Raw genomic sequence first — 27,965 nt, forward strand, 5'->3', positions numbered from 1 at the left:
TAAATGTGGAAGACTCCGCTCACAGTTTTTTTCAAAAATCTGCATTCGAAACAATTGGAAGAAAGGATCAGAGATGGAAAAGGGATACATTTCAGCAAAGCAGAAAGACAAGCTGTCCTCAAGTTATCAGCCACTATGCAGAGCTGGAAACAACCTCGGGAGGTACCTAGCACTTCTGAAGATGCCCATGGAATCCTGACTCTTCTGCAGAGGTGAAGAAGTCAGATACCACTGCCCCAAACAGAGGGAGGTCCACAGAAATAATTTTTCTTAATGATAATAATAAAGAAGGAGGAGGAGGAGAAGGTTGGCCTCTACTCCCATCTGATTTCAGAGTCTGCTACCTTCAAAATGCAGTTTAGACTAAGCCCTTGACCTCAGCACGAGAATCACAAGTGTCCTTTACTGGATTGGAGGCCCCTCCCCCCAGAGATCCTCGTTCCCTAGCTCTGAGGCAAGGCCCAGGAAACTGTATAATTCACAAGCATCTCAGGATTCAGATATACATCCTTGATGACACTTGGAGACACTGACTTGGGGCTACAAGCCACAGGTGACCTGCGGGCCAAACCAGCTCTCTCCACCCAGGGACTTGTCCCGCAGGACTTGTAGCCATAGGACAAATGTGTCAACCTAATTACATGTCACAATGTTCGGGAGTGCTGCCGTGACAGGCTTCTCTCAGCCAGTCCTAACCCTGAATTACATTCAATTCCACACGTGGTAACTCTCTCAGGTTAACTCCCCTCAGGTCACATCAACCAGCTGCACAGCACGAAGGACTAATGACAAATGGAAAGTGAACATGAATTCTGCTCCCATAAAATCTTAGCTCCAATCTGAGGCTCTCTGGTATTCCCAGCCAGAGCCTCCTCACTCCCACTTAGCAGTGATCTCAGAAACGGAGTAAGTATCGTGCCGCTACTGAAAGAGCCTGGAAGCCTCCCCTTTGAGTCACGGCTCAGAAGGACACCTGCCGTGTGCTCCCTCCACAAGCAAGGTTCTGCCACGTGCTGTTCCTCCTCCGCACCAGAGCTCAGAGAATCCTTCATGACCACGCACGATGCTGAAACACAGCCGGTCTCAACTCTGGCTGAATCCCGGGGCGGGAGGGCATTGGAAGGTGTTCAGGCCCCACCAGAGCCCTGACTCCAAATTTCTAGTTGCCTCCTGGGCCTCAGCATTGCTTTAAAAGGCTCACAGGTACTGATAACGTCCACCCAGGGGTGAGACCCACCAGGAACGCTTTTGTTCTTCACAAGATGGACATCCTGCAAGTGGACACAGTTTTCTGTGCTCTGCCTCACAAATGGAATAATCAATTACTGCTGAACGAAACTGAGTGTACTTACGTACCAGACAGCTTCCACTGCCGTAACAGCTAAGCAACCCCAGGGATGAAGACGGACCGTGGGACGCCGTAACACCTGCTGTCACGTCCCCTCCAGGGTGAAGGCGGTTCAGGGAAGGATCGAGCTGCCTTCTCACTGTGCCTCTAGCTCTAGGTTGAGACATGTTCTAAAAGTTCTCACAGTTGGCAAAGCCAGTGGCTTTCACCAAATCCTGGGACGTCTTGCTGAAAAGTCACCATGATCAAAAATAAGAGCCAAAAAACAGCTAATTCCAGCAACTAACTACCTTCTGCCAGTCATAAGGGTGGCCAGATTTGGCAAATAAAAACGCAGCACACTTGGTCAATTTGAATTTCAGATGAACAAATGATTTTTTCAAAGTGTGATTACATCCAGTGCAATATTTGGGCACACTTAACACTAAAAATGGAGAGGGCAATGGCACCCCACTCCAGTACTCTTGCCTGGAAAATCCCATGGATAGAGGAGCCTGGTGGGCTGCAGTCCATGAGGTCGCTAAGAGTCGGATACAACTAAGCGACTTCACTTTCACTTTTCACTTTCATGCATTGGAGAAGGAAATGGCAACCCACTCCAGTGTTCTTGCCTGGAGAATCCCAGGGACCGGGGAGCCTGGTGGGCTTCCGTCTATGGGGTCGCACAGAGTCGGACACGACTGAAGTGACTTAGCAGCAGCAGCAACACTAAAAAATTTATTCACTGTTTAACTGAAACACCTCTTGACCGAGTGTCTTGTGTTTTATCTGGCACCTGTACCAGTACCGGCCCCAGAAGAGTCCATTTGTCACCTTTTGCTGCTTTGTTTCAGGAGAAAGAGATGATGGTATTACAAGGCTTAAAAAAACATTTGAAAACCCTCTGTTTGCTCCCCAACAAAACACTTCGGTCTTCATGGTATAGAAATTACCCAGAACAGAATATCAACAGAATATCCCTCTCTTCTTTTCAAAGAACTGAGTTCTTTAGCTCTGAACAAAGCACAAGAAGGAGGAGAAACTTTTGTTGCTGGCTGCAGCTGAGCAAATTGATCAAACAAAGGAAGCATTCAGCTCACACTTTGCATCTCACATACACACACAGACTTCAGCAAACCCTATGGAAAAAGCAGAAATGGTGAGGAAATTTCATCTGGCTAATCTCGTAATTACGAAGTTTGATTTCCGGTTTCTGCTCCTATAGAGAGATGGAGAGAAGACGCCAGGAGAGAAGGAGAGAGAGGAGAAGGTAGAAAATCTGCATAATCGGATTTACTCTTTCAGCAAATCCTGAGCACCAGAGGACCGAGGAGAGACAGATGGATGGCGGACACACACGGCAGGGTGGTGAGTGTCAGGATGGAGTTTTCTGCTGAATCCTTGGCATCTGGAGCTGTGCCTGTAACATGGAAGCATTCAACCATTCATGTTCAGTCTCAAAGTCGTGTCTGACTCTTTGCAACCCCATGGACAGTAGCCCACCAGGTTCTTCTGTCCATGGGATTTCCCACCTGGAAAATACTGGAGTGGGTTGCCATTTCCTTTTCCAGGGGACCTTGCCAACTCAGGGACTGAACCCACATCTCCTGCATCTCCTGCATTGCAGGTGAAATCTTTACCGCTGAGCCATCGGTGATTCAACCATTCATATTCATGTTCAATATTTGTGGAGTAAAGAGCAAAGGTATGTGTACAGACCTGGAGAAGGGAAAGAGGAAATCAGAGATGGCTCCCCGAGGGTATGATGCCTGATGCTCTAGGAAGAGTGAAAATGAGTTGGTCAGGCAAAAGCATTCTGGCCAGGAGGAAAGGCTGCTGCAAAGACACGGCAAAGCCCAAGCTCTGGGCTCCTGTGAGTGAAGAGATCCGCCCACTGAACAGCGAGAGCACAGGTGGGAGGTCTGGAAAGAGGCTGGATGGGATGGAGATCAGTCAGTCCATTGGGAAGATGACCGGAAATGGAAGCCCCAGAGGAGAGAGGATGCTCCAGAGTCCAGAGGGGGAGCTGTGGGTCACACCTTCCTCTTAAGGAAAGTGGAGGAAAGGAGGGACCCAAAGGAGACTAAGGAAGGGGACCCTCGCATGAAGAGAGGAGCCAGGAGAAGCCACAGTCACAGGAGCCCAGACAGCGTGTCCCAGAGATGGAGGGGCTGGTGTCAGAAGAGAGAGAAAAAAGAGGGTTAATGATGATTAACCAGAGGGATGATTCTGGGGCTTCCCAGGTGGCTCAGAGGTAATGAACCTGCCTGCAGTGCAGGAGATGCGGGTTCGAGCCCTGGGTTGGAAAGATCCCCTGGAGAAGGAAATGACAACTGACTCCAATATTCTTGCCTGGATTATCCCACAGACAGAGGAGTCTGGCAGGCTACAGTCCGTGGACTTGCAGAGTCAGACTCAAGTGAGTGACTAAATCACCACCACCAAGGGATGACTTGGGGGTGACAAGTGGAGAAATTGGGCGCAGACAACAGCATTTGTGGCAGTGGGGTGGGAGAAGTGGATAGTCTGAGGGGCAATGGGGCCACAGAGGTACTGTTTCACAGGTGTGCCCTTAGGGTGAGAGGGGCCTCAAGATATGCTGAGATGCAGAGATGGAGCCCCAGGCAGGAAGACACTGATCACACAGCTCAGGGATGAAAGCAAGCTGGGATTCAGTGAACCAAGACAGTGGTGGGAGGGCTTTTTTAAAATTCCTTTCCCTTGTGTCCCTTCTGGAAGCCCCTGATGCCCTATGGTATGAACTAGCCATGGCCCAGCCAGTCCTAAGCATCCTGGCTCTTACCAGACGAGTGGCAAGAAGATGAACATTGCAAAAGGTCGTTGACTAGGGGATGCAACTCCACCCCATCCATTTAGAAACACAAAACAAAACCACAAAACCCCATGAGCTGGAAAGAGGAAGGCTCATACAGATCAGTCCTGCTGCTGGCTCCTCTAATGTCTCCGAGACTCTTTGGGCAGCCAAGAATCTCCATGGAGATAAATTACGAAAAGGTCACCCAGGAATTCTGCTGCCTCAGCAGTGACTGAACCAACTTCTGTGCAGGGACAATGAAGAACATGCAGCCGGGGCAGCTGGCTGCTGTGGCACTGTGTTATCTAGGAGTGGTGCAAAACCCATGTCTTTTGCATAAAACAACTCAAAGATCTAGTCAGTCTTTACTCTTTAAAAAAAATTATGGAAACGAAATCGGGCACTCTACATCTCTGCCTAACAACAGTCAACTATTATTTCTTTAAATGAGCCCCAAACAGCTGGCAATAAATGACTTATTCAAGATGCCATTTGCACAAGCCTAAAAACCGCACGAACATAACATGGATTAAAAACTTCTAAGCTTCACGGTTTGTAAGAGTCTCACTCCGCTGAAAAAGAAACAGTATAAAAAGGCAGTTCAGTATCAAGTGCAAACTGGAACCAGACCAACCACCAACTTCTGTTCCTCCTTGAAATTGTTTTTGTCAGGTCATAAGCACACACAGTCCGGCTGGAGATGGTCTAAAGACAGAATAAAGATAATGGAACTTGAAGTCCACAATCAGGGTCACCAGGGGCTATGGAGAGGTTTTTTTTATTATGCACATAACAAGTACATAATAAGCATTTTAACTGTATGGATGTATAAGGGAGTGACTACTTACACAGAAAACGTAGTGCAGTCCCTTCCAAGACATCTGTGTCCATCCCAACAACCGAACGGATGACACCGACTACCTACATTGAAACTATGCTTTGAATAAGGTGAGAATAAATTTTCTAGGTAGCTTTACTTTATCATCCTTTCATTATCATCTTTTATCATCCCTTCAATTGAGATGTTGAAAATCTAAGGAAAAAGAAGTAGCTCATATACCTGGTGGCAGACACAGTGGCTGAAGAACAGGCCATACGAGAGCAGCCAGACCCAATGGACTGCGTCCTGGTTCTGCCTCTGTCTGTCTCCAAACATTGGGATCTGAAGGGCAGTGGCAGAATTACTATCTCAAGTGTGATCCCTTGGCCAGTAGCACGGTAAAAGCCACAGCATCTTAGGGACCACACCAAACCCACTAGGTCAGGATGCACATTAACCAGACCCGCCAGGGGGGCTCATCCAAGTTGGAGTTTGGGAAGCAGTGATCAAAGGAGCAAGACTGCCTGGCTTTCAATCTGGTTACCTCGTACCTAAGTGTTAGTCACTCAGTCATGTCTGACCCTTTGCGAACCCATGGACTATAGCCCGCCAGGCTCCTCTGTCTATGGAATTTTTCAGGCAAGAATACTGGAATGGGTTGCCATTTCCTTCTCCAGGGGAATCTTCCCAACCCAGAGATTGAACCCAGGTCTCCCACATTGCAGGCAGATTCTTCACCATCTGAGCCACCAGGGAAGCCCTACCGCACACCTGAAGATAATACTAATATGGAGACCAGGCACATCGCCTCAGGAAGTTATCAAGTGCTACTTTCATTACATTTCATTGTATAACATTTCCAATTTTACTGACCTTTCTCTAAAGTAACAGAGTCTTCTCTTTCTTTATCCAGAGGCCTTAAGTTTTCGAAGCAGTTTGGCTTCATGCTACCATCTAAGGTCATGCCAGCTTTATATCATGTTCAGTAATAGGGTGGGGTGAAATAGAAAACATTTTTTTCAAGTTCAATTTTAGATATGATTATATATTTTTTTCTTTTTATTTTTTTTGGGGGACAATTGTTAACTGACTCATTAGCAAACCAGGTGTTTTCCCAGCAAGCTAGGAAGTTGTTTGGAGCATTATCCAAAAAAGTGACATGTAATCAGAACCACACAGAAGAGGCCAGGGCCGGTGCCATGAAAAGCACGGAACACAGAATTCCCTGCTGATCCAGTGGATAAGCATCCGCCTACCAATGCGGAGGACACTGGTTCCTTCCCTCGTAGGGAAGGTCCCACATGCCTTGGAGCAACTAAGCCTGTGCACCACAACTACTGAGCCCATGTGCCAGAGCCTGTGCTCTGCAACAAGAGAAGCCCCTGCAATGAGAAGCCCGCACGTGGCAACCAAGAGCTGCCCCGGCTCGCTGTAACTAGAGAAAGCCCGCAAGCACCAACGAAGACACAGTGAACTAAAAATAAATAAATAATTTAAAAAAATTTTTTTAAAGCACAGAACAGAGCTGTGTGTACAGGTGTTCACAGCAGATCTACGCATACGCATCTCCATCTGGAGCAGCAGTCCTGCTAACTGAAGAGCTCACTGCATCCATGATACTGTAAACTCTGGCACAGTGGGAATCGCGAATCTATTTTATTCTGTCTGACAAAGTGTAGGAGGGGCTTAACAAATATCCATGAATGAGTCAGTGAATAAACAAATAGCACTAACTCCAGGTTCTCCCTACAGCACTCTGCACCTTATCTTTCAATTCCCCGCAAAGGTGAGAGAATTCAAGGGCCCCCACGCCACTCCAGATTGCCCATCAGCCACTCCCCACACTGAGATGTTTCTTCTGAGGCTCCCATGATGGCCACTGGAGGGGCCTTCTCCTCTGGGAACAAAATCACTCCCACCCCATCACTACAATAGTTACCATCAGCTCCCTTATCTCCTTCACTTTAGGACTTGGAAAGATAAACACAGCAACTTTAATAACCCTTATATACAAGAAGATCTGGGCATAGGTGGCTATTTTCAACAACATGGCTTAATCTCCAAAATATACAAACAGCTCATGCCTCTCAATAACAAAAAAAGCAAACAACCCAATCCAAAAATGGGCAGAAGATCTAAATAGACATTTCTCCAAAGACATACAGATGGCCAATAAGAACATGAAAAGATGTTCAACATTGCTAATTATTAGAGAAATGCAAATCAAGAACACAATGAGATATCACACTAGTAAGAAGGGCCATCATTAAAAAGTCTACAAATAATAAATGCTGGAGAGGGTGTGGAGAAAAGGGAACCCTCCTACACTGTTGGTGGGAATGTATGTTGGTGCACCAATGTGAAGAACAGTATGGAGGTTCCTCAGAAAACTAAAAATAGAGTTACCATTTGATCCAGCAATCCCACTTCTAGGTACATATCCGGAGAAAACCGTAATCCAAAAAGATACATGCATCCCAATGTTCATTGTAGCTCTATTCACAATAGCCAGGAGATGGAAGAAACCTAAGTGTCCATCAACAGATGAAAAGCATAAAGAAAATGTGGTACATATATACAATGGAATGTTACTCAGCCACAAACAAGAATGAAATAGTGCCATTTGCAGCAACATGGACGGACCTAGAGAATATCATAGCAAGTAAGACAGAGAAAGACAAATATGTTATTGTTTATATGTGCAATCTTAAAAAAGGTACAAATGAACATATCTACAAAACAGAAATAGAATAACAGATGTAGAAAACAAACATGATTACCAGTGGGTAGGCAGGCAGTGGGGGGATAAGTTGGGAGATTGGGACTGACACATACATACTGCTATATATAAAATAGATGATCAACAAGGACCTACTATATGGCACAGGGAACTCTACTCAATACTCAATAATAACCTATGTGGAAAAAGAATCTGAAAAAGAGTAGATAGATACATATACATAACTAACTTACTTTTCTGTACACCTGAAACTAACGCAACATTGTAAATCAACTACAGTCCAACATAAAATAAAAATTAAACAACAAAACATCAAAGTCTCCTCCTTCTGCTGCTGAAACTGATGTTAAGGAGGCTGGCCTTTCTGTACCCTTTTGGCTGCTGTGATGTAGACTGCTTTCTCTTAACTCAACTGAAAAAGCAAGAACAAGAATAGGGAAAGAAAGGAGAGGAGATTGGGAACAAAGAGGGTAACTGCCTTCTCAATCAATTACACACGATTAGCAGAAGAGGCTCAGGTTGCAGACAGTTACACTAGAAAGGCCTTTGATATTGGACTATCTGGTTAAAGATTTACCAACCAAGCAGAATAGATGGGAAAAGAGGATTGATAATAATCAGGAAGAGGAAGCCAGAGCAGACATGGCAACCAGTTCACAGACTTAGAATCACACCCACTACTCATTATGCTCCTATGGGATAAGAGATGAGTTTATTAGCAAGCTCAGCAACTCCACTGATTATTTTTCTTAAAGAGGAAAAAAAAAAAAACAAAACACAAAAACCCAGCTCTTTTTCTAATGCTTTATAAACTCAGAAGGCTTGGGTGCAGGTGATATTATTCTCATGTCCCTGAAAAATCTACCATTCACATGGATGGGTGTGTGGCCCGAGGAGTGCCCCCCCACTTTTCTCTACATAATTAATTATTAGCCTTCAAATCCTGGCTCCAAAGCCACTTCCCTGGGAAGCCTCTCTGACAGCTATCTCCTCCTCTGCATCCCTGAATGCTTTGCTGTTTGCTTATCGATGCTTCCCTCAAGGGGGCTTGAGTTCCTGAAAAGAGGGGCTGGATCTTAATAATTGTTGAAAATTATCTCTAAACAGTGAGTGTGAATCCCTGGAACAAACAACTGAGAGATGCTGAGAGAAGTGCAGTAGGGTGCAGGTGGGATGGCCACTTCTAGGCGGTACTGACATACGACTGTAAGCTATATTGTCTTTCACGTATAAAAAGGAATAATCTCTCTCCCAAATACCTTTTGGGATTGTGGGAAACAAAATGAACCTGAAAGCACTTGAAACTCTAAAGGAATCTATAAATGTAACATCAACATTTTGGTGGTAAAAGCTAAGGAAAGCAGATTCTTTATTGGATGGATCAATGGATGGATGGGTGGATGAGTGGATGGATGGATGAATGGATGGGTGGATGGATGGATGGGTAGGTGGGTGGGTGGATGGATGGATGAATGGGTGGATGGATGGATGAATAAGTGGGAGGGCAGGCAGATGAATGGTTGGATAGGTGGATTGTTGGGTGGATAAAGAGTAGTTAACCAGCCACGAAGCAGCTAACAGGAAGATAAAGGGAGGAAGCATCTAATTTCAAGTCTTTCCAGACCATCCTCTCAGGGAAACATCTCCCCAAGGATTCTGAATTTAGCAATGGGAAGATGGGAGAAGGGAATAGCCCCACCTAATTAACAAAATGTTATCTAATGAGTACACATAAACAACAGCCCTGGTCTAAAAGCTAGTAACTCCTCTCTCATATTTACGTAGCATTTATGTAGTATTTTAACATGTATTGATTTAGAATGTATAAGTTTAATATTTAATGTGACATAAATAGATTGCCATCAAGGTTCTCAAAGAACCATCATTAGAGGCAAGGATTCTATTTTTAAATTTAAAAAAAAGGCAAATGAGTTTCAACAACAGTTTAAAAAACTAGTTCAAAAATAGGGGAGAAAGTTCATAATAGGAGAGTGTTTAATCAGTTTTAACTTTAACTGAAAATGTAAGTTGCAGCACAAGAATGAGGTCTAAAGAAAACACAAAGTGTGCATTAAAAATGATTTGAACAGTTTTCTCTGTCTAGAGGTGAATGAACTAAAAAAGATCCCTTTCTGAGTTTAATTTCACTAGGCAGTCTTTAGGTTTACAGTAAAGGAAAAATATATCCATAAACTGTGTGCCGAGTATCTGCCAAGGGAGGTTGTTTAGGAAGGAGACTTAATTTTGCTGCGGCCATACAGAGTCCTGCAGGGACTCTGCCTGGGGAGCAGAGCCACATTTTAAAAGGGCTCCCTGTGCTCCAGCAGATGGACTGCAAACTTGACCAGACTGCAGACACCATGTCCTCCACCCTCACCAGTTGAATGCATTAACTTCTCTATCCCCTTCCCATATGCTTTTTCACACAGTCACAAACACGTCCAGCAGATGGTAGGTAAAAAAGAAAGAAATCCATCAGCCGAGCAAAAAGTGAAAAACCTTTTTCTAAAGGAGGCATCCAATCTCCTCCAACCTCTGATTAGATGGGAATATTTTAAATAATCAAATGGCACGAAACACAAGTAATGTCTTTCACGCCATCCTCAAGAAGCACTGCCCTTTTGTATTACAATATGTGGGATAATAACTTCATGGATCTAATGCTAGTCTGTTTTCCTAACTCGGAATAATCACAGATTTTCTTAATATCAAAAAATACTGACACAATAATAGGGCCACCAGCAGTTCCCAGCAGGTGATTTTTCTCCACATTAAACAACAAACAAATGCCAGGGTCAGCATTTCAGGAATCAGACTGAACAATCCCATCTCATGAGCATCGTGGCAAGAAAATGTTCTAAGTTCAGGAAAAAAAATCCTCTCCTTTCATGAAATCTCTATTTTAATCTAAACAACAGAAAGGCTATTTATGCTACTAAATCTGTAGGTCTGGGTAGAAGCCAGACAAAGGACTTGGGAGAAGCACCTCCACTAAAAGGCAACAGTATACACAGCAGGGAAATCGGACACAGGTGTCACTGTTCTTTGCATGGATACAGTTTCTTAAAAAAAAAAAGAGGCTGCTCTGAGTGAGTGAGTGAGCGTCACTCAGTCGTGTCCGACTCCTTGCGACCCTATGGACTATATGTACCCTTCCAGGCTCTTCTGTCCATGGAATTCTCCAGACAAGAATACTGAAGTGGGTTGCCATTTCCTTCTCTAGAGGCTGCTCTGAAGTAGAATAAAAGTTAGGAAAGGCCATATGAGGGGAGAAATAGAACTGAAAAAAGAGGACCTGACTCACCTTTTCCCCCGTCCCAGATGTGGCTCTCTGGAGCAGCTTGGTTCTGTGAAATCCACACGCAGACATGCACATGCAGCTGAAGACGCCCAGTGTATATTTTTACAGGTTAACAGCACCAGCAGAGGAAATAAGCAGACAACCCTATGTGCGTGCGTGCTCAGTTGTGTCTGACTCTTTGCGACCCGGAGGACTGTAGCCCACTAGGCTCCTCTGTCCATGGAATTTTTCAGGCAAGAATTCTGGAACAAGTTGCTATTTCCTCCTCCAGGGAATCTTCCCAACCCAGGGACTGAACCGGCATCTCTTATGTCTTCTGCATTGGCAGGCAGATTCTTTACCCCTGCGTCACCTGATCCTATCTGGTCTCAATTTCCAAATGATAGACTCAGTCTTTAGGGGAGTATTTTAAATCTCAAGGAATTCCACTTATTACAGTAGATCATCTCTTGGTATGCCTGGCTCTGAATCAAAATGTCTTACTTCTGTGAATAGATACGTTTAGAACTTTATTGTTTATCTTAAGTTTAAAAAAAGGCTATTAGAATACTTTGAGGAATTGAATCAATACATTTATGACTCAAAAGGGATAGTGATGTACCCCCAGTAATTTCTAGAAGCTGCTTGGTCATTAAGAGATCCTAGCACTTTTTGGAATGTATCGACTCTTGCACCTTCCAACTGGTATATATGTTGAGGTTTCTTTTAAAGAAGAGAACAGGCATAGAAACAGTCCTACAGAACTTCTAGCTTTGCATTAGTAGGATGCAAATAATAGACTCTGGAAAGGTTGTTTTTATTTTCTTTTTCTCTTCTATTCCTTTTCCACTCTGACACACACACACACCATGGCTTATCTGGTTGATATGTGATAAAATAGTTCTACATGATCAGATGGGATGGATATTCACTGGGGAGGTAATGTGGTCATGTGACAGTCTTCAATAAAATATCAAAGAAAAATAAAAGTATGCATGAAAATACTGTTGAAAATAAACATAATGGTGAAATTTTAATTTTAATTTTTAAAAGTGCTCCAAGACTCTTCAAAAACTAAAGCCATTTACAGCTGAAAAATGAAACGTATGCACTATATTATCTATTTGGGCATCTATGTATCTATCTATTTGGTACATATAAATCTGCCCACTAAAAAGCCTAAAATTAAAAAGTCTAGTGCCACCAAAAGTTGGTGAGAATATGGAACATCAGAAATTCTCACATATATTCTATTTATGTATAGAAAGATACAACTAATTTAGAAAAAGGTCTAGTGGTACCTTATGAAACCAAACATTTTGCTGGGTTATAGGGTATGTATTTTACTAAGAGCAATGAAAGCATATAAAAACATATATATATGTTTAACTGTATAAAATGTTCACAACTGTATAAAATGTTCACAACTGTATAAAATGTTCACAGCAACTCTATTTACAACAGCCCCAAACCAGAAACAACTTGTTTCTATAGGAGAATGGATATACATACTGCAGAACATTCCTCCAGTGGAATATTATTCAGCAATAAAAATAAGTGATCCATTGTTTCAAGAAACACATGGATAGACCTCAAAAAAAATTATGGTAAACAAAAGAAGCCAGGGTCCATACTGCATGATTCCAGTTATAGGAAGTTCTAGCACAGGCAAGAAAGTAATCCAAGGTGGAAAAAATTAGAACAGTGGTTTCCCCTAAGAGGCAGGGGCAGAAACTTACTGAAGGGGCATAAGGGAAATTTCTGGAATGATATTCCATACCATAATGGGATTTAGGGTTGCACAGGTGAATGCATACGTCAACACTTAAGATGCGTGTATTTCCTTGTATGTAAATTTTCCTATGAGAGAGAAATCAAACACATATTGAATGCTAATTAATGATATTCATGCTGCAGCATTTGGAAGAAGGGGCACAGTAATTTGATACATATTTTAAAATTCATGGGAAAAGGAGATGGATTAATTAATGCACAGAAGGATGAATGAATTGAGAGATAAGTAACAAAGCAGGTATGTGCTTGTGTGCTAAGTTGCTTCAGTCGTGTTCCATTCTTTGCAACCCTATGGACTGTAGCCTGCCAGGCTCCTCTGTCCATGTGATTTTCCAGGCAAGAATACCGGAGTGGGTTGCCATGCCCTCCTCCAGGGGATCTTCCTAACCCAGGGATCGAAACTACATCTCTTATGTCTTCTGCATTGGCAGACTGGTTCTTTCTGGCTGCTGCTGCTGCTAAGTCACTTCAGTCGTGTCCGACTCTGTGCGACCCCATATACAGCAGCCCACCAGGCTCCCCCGTCCCTGGGATTCTTAAGGCAAGAACATGAGAGTGGGTTGCCATTTCCTTCTCCAATGCATAAAAGTGAAAAGTGAAAGTGAAGTCGCTCAGTTGTCTCTGACTCTTCACGACCCAATGGACGGCAGGCTACCAGGCTCCTCCGTCCACTGGATTTTCCAGGCTAGCACCACCAATAAGGCAAGTATAGTAAAATGTTAATTAGAGAATCCCAGTGGTTAGTATGGGGTATTCCCTGTAAATTTCTTTTAATTTTTTTAGTGGACAAATATTTTCATGAATATTGGAAGTAAGTTGGAAAAAAATTTATTATAGTCCCATAATGGTATCATTTAGAAATTTATTTTCATGATCATTGTATAAGCAAAGAGGAACTAAGAAGCCTTTTTTTTTTTGAGAGTGAAAAAGATTAAACTTTTGCAAGTAGATTTAAATGCCAAATAAACACTGTATTTCACACCTACTTTGGAGTGAATAAAGCCCCCACTTGATGCCCAAAGAGGACAAGGGCATATTTACAATCCAAATATACCTGAGGGGCTGTTTTGCAAATAACCACATACTTTCCTACCCATGACTCTCCAGTTGCTGGGTTCTAACAGGTCCCTCTTGTTACAAAAAACTGCTTGCCAAATACTAATGGGCTTTGAACACAAACTAGAAGGTTCCAGCCAGGCTAGGTGTAACTCCAAAATCCCACCTTGCTCGAGTGGACCTCCCTCAGGAGCTCAAGAGAATTCCTGGTGAGAGCCCCTTATGTCTTCTACACATCTGCATTCCCCATAACATCAAGCCCAGGAGATGCTCTTAGGATGCTCAGAAGTAACTGTTCAGGGTGGCTTTCTGAGGCTCAAAGGCCAACAAGGTTCACACAGCGGATATTTTTGTCTTTCTTTATAAAAACAAACGGGTCCATCCAGAGCCCCCTTATTTATACTGGTAAAATGCCAAGAGGGTCAAAACTGTGGGAAGTTCTACTTTAATCCTCCAATTCATAAAGCAGCCCAGTGTGAGAGTGAAGGCTGCCTGGTGTTGCATGGTGGACTCTGTCACTTACTGTGTGATTTTTTGGGGTAAATGGTTTAACTTCTTTATGCCTCACATTCCTCTTCTATAAAACGAAGCTGGTATTTACAGCTTTTGTAGGATTGATGTGCAGATTAAATTAAGATAATCCATCAAGGTGCTCAGCATCATGCCTGGCAAGTAATCAGCACCTAGTACCTGTTAGTTAATCATCCTGATGACTTTTTCATGTTTAAGTGAGTGAAGCTGAGACTGCCTGTCACTGTTATACTGATGTAACAGGAATTATAAGAGACAATGCAAATACTTACTGTTCAAAGAATTTGGTAAACTATAATTATGGAAAGAAACTTCACTTCCACGTTCTCAGGGTCAATGTGACAAAACTCAGGACCACTTTAAATAAAGAATTTGGGATAGCCAAAAAAATTAATGCTTTTAAATTGTGGTGCTGAAGAAGACTCTTGAGAGTCCTTTGGATTGCAAGGAGATCAAACCAGTCAATCCTAAAGGAAATCAACCCTAAACAGTCATCAGAAGGACTGATGCTGAAGCTTAGGCTCCAATAATTTGGCCACCTGAGGTGAAGAGCTGACTCATTGTTAAAGACTCTGACGCTGAGAAAGATTGAGGGCGGGAGGAGAAGGGGACGACAGAGGACGAGATGGTTGGATGGTATCACTGACTCAATGTATATGAGTTTGAGCAAGCTGTGGGAGTTGGTGATGGATAGGGAAGCCTGGCGTGCTGCAGTCCATGGGGTCACAGAGTCGGTCATGACTGAGCAACTGAACAAAGCTGCCTTAGGTTTTCCCCACATGTGCCTCCAGAGTTTAGAGCTTAGTCCATAGAGTTTAGGGTCCTACAGTCTCAGGGCAGGAAGGGACAGAGAAGACTCCCTGACAACAGTCCTTCTTGAGACTCTTGGAAAGAAAACCCTTGGGTTGTCTTCTTCCCTGCTCTTCTCAGCATCTCCAGCAGCAGGGAAACCTGCCTGCAGCCTCTCCGTCCACTGGAGACGCCATGATCCCTCTATACACTGTGGCTATGTGGGCAGGACGAGATGCCCAAAGCTGTCCCACCCTCACGGTAGCACTTTCTAATGTCACGTGGAATGGCAAAAAGAACTACAGCAGAGGCGAGGAAGGCCACGACTCAAAGACAGGGAGGTTGTCCTAAATTGTCTTGTGGGCCCAACAAGAATCTGCCTGCAGTGTGGGAGACCTGGGTTCGATCTCTGGGTCGGTAAGATCCCCTGGAGAAGGGAATGGCAACCCACTCCAGTATTCTTGCCTGAAGAATTCCATGGACAAAGGAGCCTGGCAGGCTCATAGTCCATAGTGTGGCAAAGAGTCGGACACGACTGAGCCACCAACACTTTCACTTTCAGCCTAACCACATGAACCCTTAAAAGCTGGGAACTTTCTCTGGTCATGGTCAGAGAGACAGGGCAGAACGAGAAATCAGAAAGATATGACATGTGAACAGGACTCCGCATTCTGCTGCTGGTTTGACAGTGGGAGGGGCAAGGTGACAAAGGATACAGGTGGCCTTAAGGAGTGAAGACAGGCTCGCGGCTGTCAGCCAGCAAAGAAACAGGGACCGTTGCTTGCTTTCTGTGAGGAACTCAATTCTGATGACAACTTGGATGAGAGTTTGGAAGTGAACTCTAACCTGGAGCCTCCAAGAAGGTCCCTGCCCTACTGGTGCTTTGATTTTGGCCTTGTGATGCCCTGAGCAGAGCCTCAGCTGAGCGGTGCCCATACCTCCCACCCATAGAAACTGTGGGGTCATATCCGTGCTGCTTCATGTCACTGATTTGGGCTAATCTGTGAAGCAGCCGTAGAAAATGAATGTAATAGCCCTTAAAATACCTGAGTTTCCCAGCAGGTCTTCTGGTATCTTTATTTATTTATTTCGTTTACAGCAAACACTCTCTGGGACTGCATCATCTTTCACAAACAAGGCTTTGAGGCTGCTCACTTAGCTGCCCTGCTTTTAAGAACAACAATGAGATGCCCCCAACTTCTTCCATCTGATGAACTCGGTTCAGCTATTCTGGGGCTGAACCTGTGATGACCAGTCAGGACGAGGTTCTACTGGAGGACTGTGCGAATGTTGGGGCCCTGGGTCCAGCCCTGTGCTTGCTAACATTATGGACGTGAAATGGAAAGCACAGCATACAAAGTCAAGAGACCCAGATTCAAGTTCTCCTTGGAATATGTTCTGCAGGGTAAACAGCAAGCTTAAATTTGGCCTCCTATGACCAAATATAATTCTCCAAGTGTGGTGAGAGCAGCACATGACACAGCAGGTTTATGTCTGAATCTGCTCTAGAAACCACAAATTCAAGGCAGTCCAAAATCCATCCTGCCATAGATGGAATGTCTGTGTCCCCCTCAGAATGAATATGTTGAAACCTAATCTCCAATGTGATGATATCTGAAGATGGGGCTTTTGGGAGGAGATAACGTCATGAGGGTGGGAATCTCATGAATGGGATTAGTGCCCTGATAAGTAAGAGACCTCAGAGAGCTCCCTCTCCCATTCTGCTATGTGAGGACATCTGCAAAGCAGAAGTGGGCTCCTACCATACACCACATGTGCCAATTCCTTGATCTTGGATTTCTCAACCTCCCAAACTGTGAAAAATAAATTTCTGCTGCTTATTAGCCCACCAGTCTATGGCAATCTGTTACAGCAGCTTGAACGGACTAAGATATCTACTGTCCACCTTTATTTAATAAGAAAGTATGATCACTCTCCCAACAAAGTAGTCATTCAAATCACTAATAAAATAGTATTAGAAATCAACTATAAATTATAAATAAACTAAGAACAAGCAAATGAATAGAATGCTGTTAATAATAAAATATTAAGACCCAAGTCACACATGCTTTAATTTTCTCTGTTAAGACAGATTTCCATTTAAAAAATGCTTCTTGTTGACCCTTCTCTCTGAGAGGAAAGATCTCAGCTCTAATTGTGGTGCAAAGGAAACAAACCACAACCACATTCGACTATGATCAGAACAAAGTCATTCATGAGACTCTGCTACTAATTACTGGTTTGAAATCAGAGGTCTTACTAATATGACTCACCTTATGGACTGAGCTAGCTTTCATCAATGTTTAGTCTTCAGTTCGGCTCTGTCAAAGTGACAGTAAATTCTTTCCTTCAATATGAATTCAGCAATTTTTCTATTCAAATTCCGAGCTCAGAAAAGTACATCTAGGCACATGAAATGTTCATTTGACTTGGACATGGTTGTCTCTTCTCATTACACTCATGTGTCTCTATCCCTATGGGGTACAGCTCAAAACAAAACAAATGAGAAACAAACCAGTCTTTTATAGGTTCAGTACTCACTTCTCTTAAGCTAGCTTTTTCAAAACCCTTTTCTACTTTCCACAATCTCAAAAAATCTTGCCTGTTCTCATATTTGAGTATGTTTATGTATTTCATAGAAAACTCAGGGTTTGAACTATTTGAACATATTAAATCTGTATTTGATCATACTATCACCAATGTAAGCACTATGAGTTTTACCTAATTGTTAATGAAAATTACTATTCACAGCTTCAACTGATATTGGAAATCACCACAGCATCAATATTGTCCAATCAATGCTGTCCCTGCTTAAATATTTGATCACCAAAAGGCCACCTCTTACCTAACTTACAACTTTTAGAAGCAATAAGTGGTGTTCTGCGTGCTTGCTGCTGCTGCTGCTAAGTCAATTCAGTCATGTCCGACTCTGCGACCCCATAGATGGCAGCCCACCAGGCTCCTCCATCCCTGGGATTCTCCAGGCAAGAACACTGGAGTGTGCCATTTCCTTCTCCAATGCATGAAAGTGAAAAGTGAAAGTGAAGTCACTCAGTCGTGTCCGACTCCTAGCGACCCCATGAACTGCAGCCCACCAGACTCCTCCATCCATGGGATTTTCCAGGCAAGAGTACTGGAGTGGGGTGCCATTGCCTTCTCTGTTCTGCGTGCTTATGTTCTCTCAAATACAACTTCCTGTGTCCTACTGTGGACAAATCCTTGAAATATCTAGAAATAAATATCATAGAGAACTTAGAGCTGGATTTTAGTCATGCAAGTGTTAATAGGTTTCATCATACTCAAGAGACTCTTGTCTAATTACATTAAAGTACCTTGGTTAGGTCCTTCCTAATTTATTTTTCTATTTCTGTTCTGATTGGATTGTAAAATATGAGAGGGTAAGCACCCCTAAGTAACCAAGCTTACCCCAAAATATACTGTCCCTTCCACATCACCCTTTTTTGCATAACAAGTGTTTAGCACAGGGTCTTCATACAGAGGGGCTTCCCTGGTGGCTCAGTGGTAAAGAATCCCCAGCCAAGCAGGAGTCACAGCTTCGACCCCTGGGTAGGGAAGATACCCTGGAGAAGGAAATGGCAACCCACTCCAGTATTCTTGCCCGGGAAGTCCCACAGACAGAGGAGCCTGGTGGGCTACAGTCCATGGGGTTACAAAGAGTTGGACATGACTTAGCAACTGAGCACACACACTTCATACAGTAGACGCTCAACATTTAGGATTTTAAGGATGAAAAAGAGGAGCATGGAGTGAAGAAAGTGAAGATATACAACCAGCACCCAGGGGATGACAATGGAACAGTCTAGCTGGAGGCGATGATTTAACCTGGCGAAGAACAGGAGATAAAGTTGGAACAGACATGTGAGGAAAGGCCAGATGTCATAATTTAGACTCCATACTTTGGGCAACCGAAGGAGTCAAGTTTTTCTGTGGGAGAGAAACATGAGTAAAATGGTGTTTGTAGAGGGTCACATGGAGAGAGCTTGAGTTGAAAGAATGGACTACAACAGAAAGACACACTGAAAGTGAAAGTGAAGTCACTCAGTCATGTCAGACTCTGCAACCTCATGAACTGTAGCCTACCAGGCTCCTCTGTCCATGGGATTTTCCAGGCAAGAACACTGGAGTGGGGTGCCATTGCCTTCTCCAGAAAGACACACTACTTTGCACAAGTATCTATGAGGGCAAAAAGAGGCCTGGGAGGGAGAACGCAGAGAGGTGACTGAATGACTACTGATGAGATGAGAAGGGAAGGCAAGAATGATGCCTGAACATGAGGCAAGATCTTGCTAACAAACAAAAGTCATAGTCCACTGAGCTCCTTCGGAAAAATGTGAGTGATTTTGGTGGTGGTGGTGGTGGTGGTGGTGGTGGTGGTGAGGCCCTTAAGATTTCCCCCAATGATCCCCAACAATGTTCCAATTTGGTATAATCTTGTTAAATAGATGCAAAAAAAAAGTCCAGACCCGTCTCCAAATGTTATCAGCAGCAGCTTGATCCCCCAAAGTGGTCCACACTGAACAATTACCCTGGGTGTATGGGTGCATCTCTTCTCATAGTCCTTGGGGTCGATGCCTGAATTGGTTTTCTTTATTTTTATTTTAATATTTATTTATTTGGCTGTGCCAGGTCTCAGTTGGGACACACAAGACTCTTAGTTATGGCGTGTGGGATCTAGTTCCCCAACCAGGGATGGAACCTTGGCCCCCTGCATTGGGAGCACAGAATCTTAGCCACTGGACCAGCAGGCAAGTACTGTATTGGTTTTCTATTGTACCACTTTAGCAAGGGACCACAACTCAGCAGCTTAAAACAACATGAATTTACCATCTATAGTTCTGGAGGTCAGAAGCCCCAGATTAGCATCACTGAGCGAAAGTGAAGATGACAGCAAGGCAGCATTCCTTCTGGGAGCCAGATGGGAGAATCCATTTCCTCATCTTTTCCCTTGTCCAGAGGCTGCCTGCATTACTTGGCACTTGGCCCTTCCTGTCTTCCTTCATAGCCGTGAAGCATCTTCATTGTCTCTCTGACCCTCTGCTTCTGTTGTCACATGTCCTTCCCTGACTCTGACCTTCCTGCCTCCCTCTTATAAGCACCATCCGGAGTCATCTTCCCATCTGAAGATCCTTAACTGCATTAGCTCTGCCAAGTCCCTCCTGCAATGTAAAGTACTATGGTATTCACAGGTTTCAGGGAGCAGGATGTGGACACCTTTGGGGGCCATGACTCCATCTTCCACAGGGTCTGTGTGGCTAGAGAACACCATTATCTGAGGGTCCCTTCACTTTCAGACTGGGTTTCCTCCTCTTCAGAAGAAGAATATAAACTTAACCTCAAAGATCCTTCTGACACTGTATAAACCCATCTACCAGGATCTAAAGACATCTATATAATTGTGCTCTATAGATGCACCCTTATGATTACCAACTGAACAGCTTCTAAAGTAGAGAAAGGATCTAAGGGCACATCCAGATTTTAGTCCAGTTAATAGATAAGCTGCTAAGTTAAGGTAAGGTGAATTGGAGAAGGAGGCTGGCGGTTGAGTTTGTCAACACCATGTGCTGATTAGAGATGTCCAGTAGCTTGCTGGACAGAAAGAAATAGAGCAAAGACACCAGGTCAAGGCAAGAGAGAGAAAATCTGGAATCATCCACAAATAGGTTTTAATTAGTGGAATCTCTATGGGTTAATAGATCCTTCAAGGGGTAAAGGAAAGAAGAAAGAGCAAACATTTGGAGCTTCACTTTTACTGAGAAGAGGAGGAGCTGGCAAATCATTTCAAACCGAGGCTTGATCAGAGGAAGGTGGAGTCATCTTAAATATGCAGACTGAACTGTTAACTTTAAGGGAACTCACTATGAAACCCTTTCTAAAGTGGGTGGTTTTGGGTCACACTGCAGAATTTAAGAACGATTAATTTCATATAATCAGATCAGATCAAATCAGTCGCTCAGTCGTGTCCGACTCTTTGCAACCCCATGAATCGCAGCACGCCAGGCCTCCCTGTCCATCACCAACTCCCAGAGTTCACCCAGACTCACGTCCATCGAGTCAGTGATGCCATCCAGCCATCTCATCCTCTGTCGTCCCCTTCTCCTCTTGCCCCCAATCCCTCCCAGCATCAGAGTCTTTTCCAATGAGTCAACTCTTCGCATGAGATGGCCAAAGTACTGGAGTTTCAGCTTTAGCATCATTCCTTCCAAAGAAATCCCAGGGCTGATCTCCTTCAGAATGGACTGGTTGGATCTCCTTGCAGTCCAAGGGACTCTCAAGAGTCTTCTCCAACACCACAGTTCAAAAGCATCAATTCTTCAGCACTCAGCCTTCTTCACAGTCCAACTCTCACGTCCATACATGACCATAGGAAAAACCATAGCCTTGACTAGACGAACCTTTGTTGGCAAAGTAATGTCTCTGCTTTAGAATATGCTATCTAGGTTGGTCTATTTAGGATGCTGAAGCTTAATTTTAAAAATACTTTTAAAGTACATTCATTTCCATATTTGTTGGAGCTGAATACTTCAGCCAGGGCTGTGGTCTTTCAAAGTCCTGAAGTAGGAACTTCCCTGATAGTAGAGTGGGCAGGAATACACCTGCCAACGCAGGGGACACAGGTTCGATCTATGGTCCAGAGGATTCCACGTGCAGCGGGGCGACTAAGCCCATGCACCAGGACTACTGAGCCCGAGTGCCTAGAGCCCATGCCCTGGAGCAAGAGAAGCCACACCAACGAGAAGCCTGCGCATGGCAACTGGAGAGTAGTCCCTGCTCTCTACTACTAGAGAAACCCCACACGTGGCAACAAAGACCCAGCTCAACCAGAAATAAAATAAATAAAAAGTCCTGAAGTCATATCTGGTGAAATCAAATAAAAATGACTTGTTTACAATATTACTCTATAACTGGATCAAACTATAAAAGCATTATTGAAGTATATGTGTTATCACAGGACAAATTCTTCCAATTAGACTTCTGAAATCTAATGGATGAAAACATTTACATACAATTCTCCCTCCACATACAGTATTATATATGTCTGTTGTCTGTTTAACTTATTTCCCTGTGCTTTTTTAGTAAGTAGCATTTACTAAAATTACTAAATTAGCAGGTCTTCCCTGGTGGCTTAGCTGGTAAAGAATCCATCTGCAATTCAGGAGACTCCGATTCGACTCCTGGGTCAGAAAGTTCCCCTGGAGGAGCGATAGGCTACGCACTCCAGTATTCTTGCCTAGAGAATTCCCACGGACAGAGGAGCCTGGCGGGCTACGGTCCATGGGGTTGCAAAGAACTGGATACAATTGAGTGACTAAGCACAGCACAGTGTTTGCCAAAAATAGTAAAGATAAACTGTTAGATTTACAGAGATATCAGTAATTTGTTTAAAAATGAAGGCTTGATTAAAACTTAGAAAGTACTTTCATTTGCAAGCTATTAGTTCAGGAATTCATCCAATGGTTTCTTTCTCTCGGTTAGATTTTTTAAGTTAATAAGTTGTAAGTTACCAAGTACAAACAGGATACCAAAAGAATTCTTAAAGTCATTTCAAAGACTTCGCCAGAAATTCTCGACAGTGCAGTTGCTTCTGCACAGCATTCCCACACCTGGCTTGCAAGGAAGCCCAGCAGTCTTGGCAAGTTCAAGTCCCACAGTTTCCCAGGATGTGAGCCTATTTAGATGTGAGTTTTATTTAGATGTTACGCTCTTAATATACTGTCAGCATAAGTCATGCTTGTTGGATGAACCTCCTGATAGTTTTCATCCCTTCGTGATCTGATCATGATGTTCTAACAACAGAAATTTGAATTTGGCTAAGAACAGATCTCTCACAGAGAAGAGAGAGAGGCAACCATTCATCTCAGTTGTTATGACAGATTGTAGCTTTTCTGAGATGAACAAAAAGTTCGCACATCATTACAAAATACCTTACTGTTAGACAGTGAACGGCAACCTAGCTCTGATTTTTCTTTTGTCATATAAAGAGAATTTTCTGGGTTTTGTGTGTGCCTGCGTGCGCTCAGTTGTGTCCGACTCTTTACAGCCCCTTGGACTATAGTCCACCAGGCTCCTCTGTCCATGAAATCTTCCAGGCAAGAATACTGAGGTGCGGTGCCATTTGCCCCTCCAGGAGATCTTTCTGACCCAGGGAGTGAACCTGCCACTCTTATCCCTTCTGCATTGGCAGGTGGATTCTTTACCACTAGCACCACCTGGGAAATCCCATAAAGAGAGTGTTGGGGTTCACAAATACATCTCTGTGGGCCATGTCTGCACAGCTTATGGTTCTTCAAGTGGCCTGACCCTGAGCCCCCTGCCCCCATCAAGCCAGTCTCAGTGTACAGTTGTGTAAGAGGAGGGAGAAAGTCCGAATGAGTGGATGCTTGTGAATAATCATTTCTGTAAAATTCCCAGAAAAAAATTAGATACTGTAAACACTTTAGGGCAACTTAGATGAAAACACTTCATAAAAACATGCAATCATATGCTGGAGCTAGTTCAAATACATAATCAGCAAAGCCAAGCCTCATGGTGACAGCGAACCATTGCCTTTGAAGCCCCTTTGCTGACTCAAAGCAGCTACAGTAGGAAGAGCCAAACCTTAAATTTTATCTTGAATATATAAAGAGCGAAGTTATGCCAAGAAATTCTGCAGATGTTAGTTTCCTCAGATGACAGAACAGAGGTTCATTTAATAAAGAAGGTGTCATTTAGCCCCAGGACTATAATGGGAATACTCTGGTCTATGATTTGTGTGCTCAAGATCTCTAGTTTTTCCTAATCTAAACTTGGTTGGTACGTAACATCTGTGTGAACACAATGCAAGTTCAAAGCATGATTCACAGGGACTTCCCTGGCGGTCCAGTGGTCAGGACTCTGAGCTTCCACTGCCAAGGACATGGGTTCAATCCCTAGTTGGGGAACTAAGATACTGCAAGCCTGGCTTTCGAAGACAAAACAAACAAACAAAATCCCCAAGTATGATTCATGTCATAGTTTCCATTACAGTAAAAGCAAAACTCTTACAAATTAGGTTTCCAGGAAGGTAAATATTGAAGGGTTTTTTTTTCCTTAAAATGCATGCATGGTGCCCTATAGTACATGTATTGGGTTGGCCAAAAACTTAATTTGGGTCTTTCATAAGATGGAATGGAAACACCTTAGTGAACTCTTTGGCCAACGCGGTGCTAGCCATCTTCAATTTTTTACCCTTTCGACACCAGCTCTGTGCTAAACCATTTACAACCTGCTGTGGAAAATGCAAAGTGAAATCAGAGGGATTATTCGTTTTCATTGTGTATGTGGCCCCAGAGAGCAGAGAAGACATGAATTTTAAACTATGTTACAAGATGTAAGTGTCAAGACCATCTGAAGAACTCAGCTGGATGAAGGTGCCCTTCTAATATCAAAGGAGCAATTGTCCTGTTGCCTGAAAAATGGTATGAGCTCAAAATCCAGATGCCAGCTAGTGAGACCCTGTGTCATGGCTGAGCTCCTGGGCTCAACGTTTTAAAAAACCATCCTACACAGTCAAGGAAGTAATCCTGGGGAAAAATATTCCAAGATTCTTGGATCTCCCACTTCAACCATACCACATACTAAGGCACTCCTTAGTACCTTAGTTATTGTTGTTTAGAAGCTAAATCATGTCCAACTCTTTGCAACCCCATTGACTATAGCCCACCAGGCTCCTCTGTCCAGAATTCCCCAGGCAAGAATACTGCAGTGGGTTGCCAGTTCCTTCTCCAGGGGATCTTCCCAACCCAGGGATCAAACACGCATCTCTTTATGTTTCCCGTATTGGCAGATGGGTTCTTCACTACCTGTGCCACTTGGATGCCCAAGGTACTCCTGCTGCTGCTGCTGCTGCTGCTGCTGCTAAGGTTGAGCATTTCTCACCCACTGCACAGAATATTCCATTTTTGAGACTTCAGTTACTAGGTAAGATTTTCAGCAGCAATATCTCTGCAAAATGTGGTCTTAGACCTAAACCTAGTAGATCTGTTTTGTTCCAGTTAAGGCTATACCTTCCCCTATTTTATATGTACATGAACTTACTATTTCCATATTCCTATTTCAAGTGCAAAACAAAAAAATTCCACCCATTCCTTGGAATTAATGGCCTTGTTGAAACACAAATATCATATTCATTGAAATAGCTGATTCAAACATCAGTAGGGTATTAATGAAGAAGGCTGCAATTCAACACTGATGAGCTAATGTCCTAAACATTTATTTCCTACACGAAGAGATACATGAGTCTTTTCTGTACCTTGTCAATGTCCCCCTTCCCTGATATGCATGACTAAATTTATACACAATTCAGAATGGTCCTATTCCAGCACAGCTATAGAAAAAGCAGTTCATGAAAGAGATGCCAGCGAATAATGTCGCAGGCGATGAATAGGAAAACCTTTAACTCAACAAACTAAACCCAGCGGACTGTGGGGGGCACCTACTTTCCCTATCGGAACATCAGAGGTGGAAATCCACCAGGGTTCTCTGCTCCCAGGCACTCCTGGGCTCGGAAAATTCGTCAGAAGGGAAGACGGTGAGCGGTGGGCAAGAAGGAAAGAGGGAAAGGTAAGGTCCAGCAGGAGGATGGACCGCTCGCGGTGCATTCAGTCTGCAAGGCAGACTTCACAGAACACACACCTTCCTGGAGGAAAGGACACCTCGAGGCGAGGAGTCTGGGAGTCGGGGCGGGGGTGGGGGGCTACAGAGCTGCAGGGAAATCCTCCAGGTGGACCTGAGAGGCCCGGCGAGGCCCAGCATCGGTGTCCTGGGGGTATGCCAGGCGTTTACCTGGGGCGGCCTCATTCGCCGTTTTGAAAAGCCAGGCAACAGAGAAGCATTCAATTTAGACCCCACAAACGGGTGCAAAAGAAGCTTTAGGCGTCCCCCACAAATACATTCTTATTTTGAAAACAAAAGACAGGCTTGTGGCCATTCTCAGAGGCGATCACGTTCCTCCCAGGGCTGGAAAGCAGATTGGCAAAGGCCAAAGATGAGACAAAAGGCATGAGCCCTGGAAATGATTTAAAATAACAACAACAACAACAACAAAATTGATCAGGGCCTCCCAGTTCCAATTCTGTCTCCCCTTCCGGGGATGATTCCTGGGCTATCCAGCAAATCCCTTAAGGCCTGGGATAAGGAAGGGGAGGAGACCCCGAAACTTTCCCAAACTGCGGCAGGCTGGAGGCGGGCAGTGACCGCGGACCTCGGGGGTCCGGGGCGCAGGGGGCACCCCAGGGGCGGCGGCCACCCCGTCAGCCGCCGCAACAAAAGGGCCGAGCGCAGCCTTCGTGACCGGGCTTCGAGCACCCGAGCCCCGAGGTGGGGAGCGGGCGATGGCTACCGGGGGGCGACGGCTCTAGCCCGGGCGAAGGAGGAGATGGAGCCGCGTGTCCGCGTCGTGCATAAAGGATCCTCGGCTGCATCCAAACCTGCCACCCGAGGAGCCTGCAGCGGATGCCACCCGCACTCCCGGCGGCCCACGGCCCCTCGGGAGCATCTGCCCGGGCATCGCGGCTTCCCCGGGCGGCGCCGCCCCCGTCGGGAGCGCGGCACTGGGCTGCGGGCCCGGTGGCGGCGGCTCGGGTTCGGGTTTCGGCCGCCGCGGGGACACAATGCGGCCCGGGAGCCCCGCCGCCTCTGCCGCAGGCCCGCGGCCGACACAAAGCCCGCCGCCGCCGCCGGCCCTCGAGCCTCTCGGGCCCCGCTGCCTACCGACCTTGGGCTCCGGCGCCAGGCTCCCGCAGCGTCTTGGTCACCGCCTTCCAGACGTGGCAGCCCAGCAGGCAGAGCAGGAGCGCCGCCGACCTGCTCATCTCCGCGCCGCAGGGCCCCGGGCGGCGCGGGCTGGCCGATCACCGGCTCGGAGCGGCGCGTCACGGGCGGTCGGCCGCCGCGCCTCCCTCCATGTCGCCTGGCTCCGCGCGCGCCGGGCCCCGCCGCCCGATTGGCCGCGCCCCCGCCCGGCGCGGCGCCGGGCCCCGCAGCCCACGGCCGCTCCCGCCTCCGGGCGCCCCGGTGGGTTTCCCCGAAGAGAGCCGCCACCGCGCCGCCGCTGCCGCCGCCTTAACCCCTTCGCGCCCCCGCCCGCCGAGGCGCCCCGGCCCGGGGCCATGGTGCCACCTGGCGGCCGCGCGCCCACCCGCCCGCCCGCGTCGCCACCCGCTCGGGTCCACCCTGCGCTCCCGCCGACCTCGGGGGGCCGTGGACGAGACCTTGGCGCCCACAGCGCCCGGCCGCTTGGGAGTAACTACACCCGCCTTTCAGGCCCATACTCTCGCACTTGGTTAGCTGATGGCCCTCCGGAGGCACTGGGGGCTCCCCATGTGACTTAGCTTGGTTTCTGCAGGATCGCGCCTCTGTGCAGCTCTTCCTGTCTCAATCCACCCGGGAACTCTAGGGGAGATTCCACACCCAACGTCCAAGGTCCGCGGGCACAGAAAGCCCCAGGCCATGTGTGCAGCAGGCGGCCCTCAGCGCCTAAGCGTTGACCGTGAACATCTCCAGGTTGAAGGATAGGTTGGGGAGGAAATTTACATTTATTAAGTGCTTTTTGCTTCCCATTTTTGTCTTCATAATATATGATCTCAGAGGTAGGTAGTGTAGACCCCATTTACAGATGGGAAAAATCGAGCCTAAGGAGATTTAAGGAATTTGTCCTTAGCACATAGCTCCAACGTTCCAATAAGACAGTCATTCTGGCCCTGGGTTGACGCTCTCCACAAAAAGTTCGGGAGGTACTCCCACCTCCCATCCCAAGTTCCTTTCCAGAACTTGCTC

General features: G+C 45.3%; 1 protein-coding gene across 2 annotated transcripts in view; it reads right to left on the reverse strand.

The window, feature by feature from the left end:
- The window catches only part of FAM171A1 (family with sequence similarity 171 member A1), a 131,287-nt gene extending 104,184 nt beyond the window's left edge, over nt 1-27,103 (reverse strand). Inside the window, exon 1 of one of the 2 annotated variants that reach the window (XM_070800871.1) lies at nt 26,905-27,103. In XM_070800871.1, the coding sequence (XP_070656972.1) occupies nt 26,905-27,001 (97 nt within the window). In that variant the 5' untranslated portion in view covers nt 27,002-27,103. The remainder of the gene's footprint in view (nt 1-26,904) is intronic. The other variant, XM_070800870.1, reaches the window with a different exon arrangement.
- Between the last annotated feature and the right edge of the window lie 862 nt (nt 27,104-27,965).

The sequence above is a fragment of the Bos indicus genome, chromosome 13 (assembly GCF_029378745.1).
Source record: "Bos indicus isolate NIAB-ARS_2022 breed Sahiwal x Tharparkar chromosome 13, NIAB-ARS_B.indTharparkar_mat_pri_1.0, whole genome shotgun sequence".
Taxonomy (NCBI): Eukaryota; Metazoa; Chordata; class Mammalia; order Artiodactyla; family Bovidae; genus Bos; species Bos indicus.